This window comes from Musa acuminata, chromosome BXJ3-6 (assembly GCF_036884655.1).
Source record: "Musa acuminata AAA Group cultivar baxijiao chromosome BXJ3-6, Cavendish_Baxijiao_AAA, whole genome shotgun sequence".
Classification (NCBI taxonomy): domain Eukaryota; kingdom Viridiplantae; phylum Streptophyta; class Magnoliopsida; order Zingiberales; family Musaceae; genus Musa; species Musa acuminata.
Genome location: NC_088354.1, coordinates 15,473,066 through 15,476,108, shown reverse-complemented (window position 1 = coordinate 15,476,108; position 3,043 = coordinate 15,473,066). Strand labels below are relative to the sequence as shown.

General features: G+C 38.3%; 1 protein-coding gene across 1 annotated transcript; it reads right to left on the bottom strand.

The window, feature by feature from the left end:
* Nucleotides 1–467: 467 nt before the first annotated feature.
* Nucleotides 468–1,630, bottom strand: LOC135640244 (protein CURLY FLAG LEAF 1-like). The gene is made up of 2 exons (XM_065154507.1): nucleotides 1,394–1,630; nucleotides 468–1,018 (listed from the first exon to the last, which is right to left on the bottom strand). Exons 1-2 carry the CDS (start codon nucleotides 1,571–1,573, stop codon nucleotides 521–523), a joined length of 678 nt encoding a protein of 225 aa, XP_065010579.1. The 5' UTR covers nucleotides 1,574–1,630; the 3' UTR covers nucleotides 468–520.
* Nucleotides 1,631–3,043: the final 1,413 nt, after the last annotated feature.

The window sequence follows — 3,043 nt, the reverse complement described above, 5'->3', positions numbered from 1 at the left end:
CGAGCATCACTAAGATGAACGAATTGTTAAAATATCGTTGATATTTTGTATCGTCCTAATTTGACAATGTGTATAAGCGTTATCCTTAATTCAATCACTTATACGTATATACATATATATATATATATATATATATATATATATATATATATATATATATATATATATATATATATATATATATATATATATATATATATATATATATATATAAGATTTAAACCCAAATCCTTGTAACAAACAGTTAAAATCATAAACAAGATATCATTTTCTTAAATTTCCATACATAATAAAATTTTTCAAATTGAAAAATATAGACCCTCAAATAAAAACACCTATTTTGCTTAAATAAAATGAAGCGATGGAAAGAGAAAAAGAGAGGAAAAGAGATCGATTAGTATATATTTTTAATTATGGAGCAATTCTACACCCAAAATCAATTTTAAAAATGGCTGCCTGCTCTTAAATCTAATTAAATATTTAATTTTTTTTCCTTTTTATTAGATAATACTTATAAATATTAATTCAAGTCAACATCCTCGTCATTGTTTTGCGTTATGGTGTTGAGGTCAAACTTGGGTCTCTTTTTGGGTTCGCTGTGGACCGGCACGTGCGCGGCACACCTCGGACAACGCGGAGCCACGACCGAGACGAGCACGTAGAGAAGGCATTCCGGGCACCCGGCGACCGCCATCGACCCGGGCGGCGACGCGCCCTCTTCCCGTTCGGCCATCATCGTCCGTTTGTTCGAGGAGGAGGTGGTGATCGACGAGGAGTGAGGCGCTGGGGAGCCACGGGGGCGGCGGGTAGCGGGGGACCGCTCCTCGCACCCGGCGCGCTCGAGAGCGTACTTCACCTGCTCGAGGGTGCACACGCTCTGGTTCCTCGAGGGCGGCGCGGCTGCCTCCATTTCCAGGAAGTGTGCGGCGGAGGATGGCGGAGGGAGCTTGAGGTTGAGTTCGTGGTATCGCCGGGGTGCCGGATCACGGTTGCGCTTCAGGAGGTACGTTCTTCCCGACTGCAATTTGTCGAAATTTAGGGTTTTAGTGGATGAAAATGAAGAATAGCTTGGAAAAGATGGTTTTTTTTTTCCAGAATAATATGGAAAATCAATAATTTATTATTTGAATACTTTTCCTTAACAAAAAGATCATGGAGAGCCGTAGAAAGAAAGAACAATTATTCTATAAAGGGAAAGCCGAACAAAGAAGAAAGGAGAATCTGGTGTTGCTCAGAGAATTGAAAAGAGATATAGATATGTTACAGACATCGGGGGCTTAGTCTGCAACGTTGGTGGATGATATAGATATGTTACACACTTTATGAATTCAAATTTAAACGAGTACCCATAGGGAATAGAAAAGAAGATGATGTATGAGCTTAAACAACATACTGATAGATCGAGCCGCCTTTCCCAACCGGCTGGAACTTTGAGCTCGAGATCCACCACAGTGGATCCAAGCACTGCTCCGTTGCCGCCGAGCAAGTCTCTAGTAACGAGCTCCCTCCTCCGGTCCCCTTCCTCGTAACCTCTCAACATTCGTGCTTCTGAGCTCACATCCACAACCATCATCCTCTCCCGGATCACCTATGAAAAATATCAGAAGAGAAAAGAAAAGAGATAGGGAATTAATGTGCCAAAGGGGTTTGAAGAGCCATACGAAACAGATCTCACCTTTATATATTTATACACCTCTTTGAAATGCTACAGTATGGGAAGTCCTAATGGCATCAATAAATGCAATGCTGAGCGAAAAAAATTAGATAAGCCATACGGATACTCTTATTCAATAGTTGACTATTACATGGTAGATTTTACCATTAGTTGATGAATCTTAGTAAGGGGGAAGAAGAGAAGTTTAATGAATCTAATGTGTTATAATGCCTTCCAAATATGTCAACCTCAGGTAACACAAGTCTTTTTATGTGCAAATCTTGTACATGCAGTGGTTTCACATTTTCTAGCGGGCAACTTTGGTATGATTTCATTGATTGCACTATCTATTGAATTGCAATGAATCTGTTGTATGCAATTGGGTGCATGAAGGATGCCATTGGAGTTCCATATTAGTGACAATATTTTATGACAGGAGTTCACAGAAAAGATTACTAGTATGTTAGTGACAATATTTTATGACTGTAATAGTGGAATGAGCATGATTACTATTGTCACTGTACGTTTGTCATCATCACAAAACATGACATGGATTGATGTTTGGTATCATCAGGAGCATGTTGGTAGATAGGTCATAAAGGTGGCAAAAGTTTATGTTTAGCGGTTGGATCTATTGGGGGCTAGAGCATGTAGATTGGAGGTGGTGATCAACATCGGATGAGCAGGATCTTTTGAATCTTGAGGTTTTCCTTGAATAAGACGAGAGAGTTGAGAAGTAATTTGCACAAATCGGTATTATATTGTTCACTATGTGGCAGTAATTGCTTTTTAAAGAATTCATGACATGCATTTAAAAGAAATCAGTTGGATCCCAGTGGGGAAAGAAAAATTCCTGCTATCACAAAGAGTAGTTGTCACTAAAGATAACTGATACATACAAACAAACAAGCTAGAAAGTGTGCCAATATCTCCTGAAAAACTAATGAGTCTCCAGCAATTCGTCAGATTAGGATATGATCTATTTGGATCAGCATATAAACTAGGTCTCCAAGTAATTTAACTAATTTGACTACATGGATCTAATTGTATGAGAAGCTTGTTGCCATTATGTATGATTCTTGATCCGTTTTAAAACCTATGAACTCATTGTGTAGTGTTTTGTGGATCTTAGTTCGATGAAATCGAATAATCTGAATATGTAACTTTTCCAATAATGTGAATATGCAACTGCTTAAATTGCAATAACTGCGCAGATGGTTAAAAAGGAAATATGCAACTTTTTGAATGTCTGCATCTATTTTAAATATGGTTGTTTCATGATGTTCAAACCTTTGCTATTAAGGAAAGCAAATGTTGCATTCACCATAATGCAAAGGTTTCTGACAAATTATTGCTCATCAGTCAGCTGTCTAGCTGTCTTTGTGAGTG

What these genes read in the sequence shown, in the direction of transcription:
- LOC135640244 (XM_065154507.1), bottom strand. Translation starts at nt 1,573, where the DNA reads ATGATGGTTGTGGATGTGAGCTCAGAAGCACGAATGTTGAGAGGTTAC. An exon ending in AAAGGCGGCTCGATCTATCA is followed by an intron (nt 1,019 to 1,393) that starts GTATGTTGTTTA and finishes GACAAATTGCAG; the next exon opens with TCGGGAAGAACGTACCTCCT.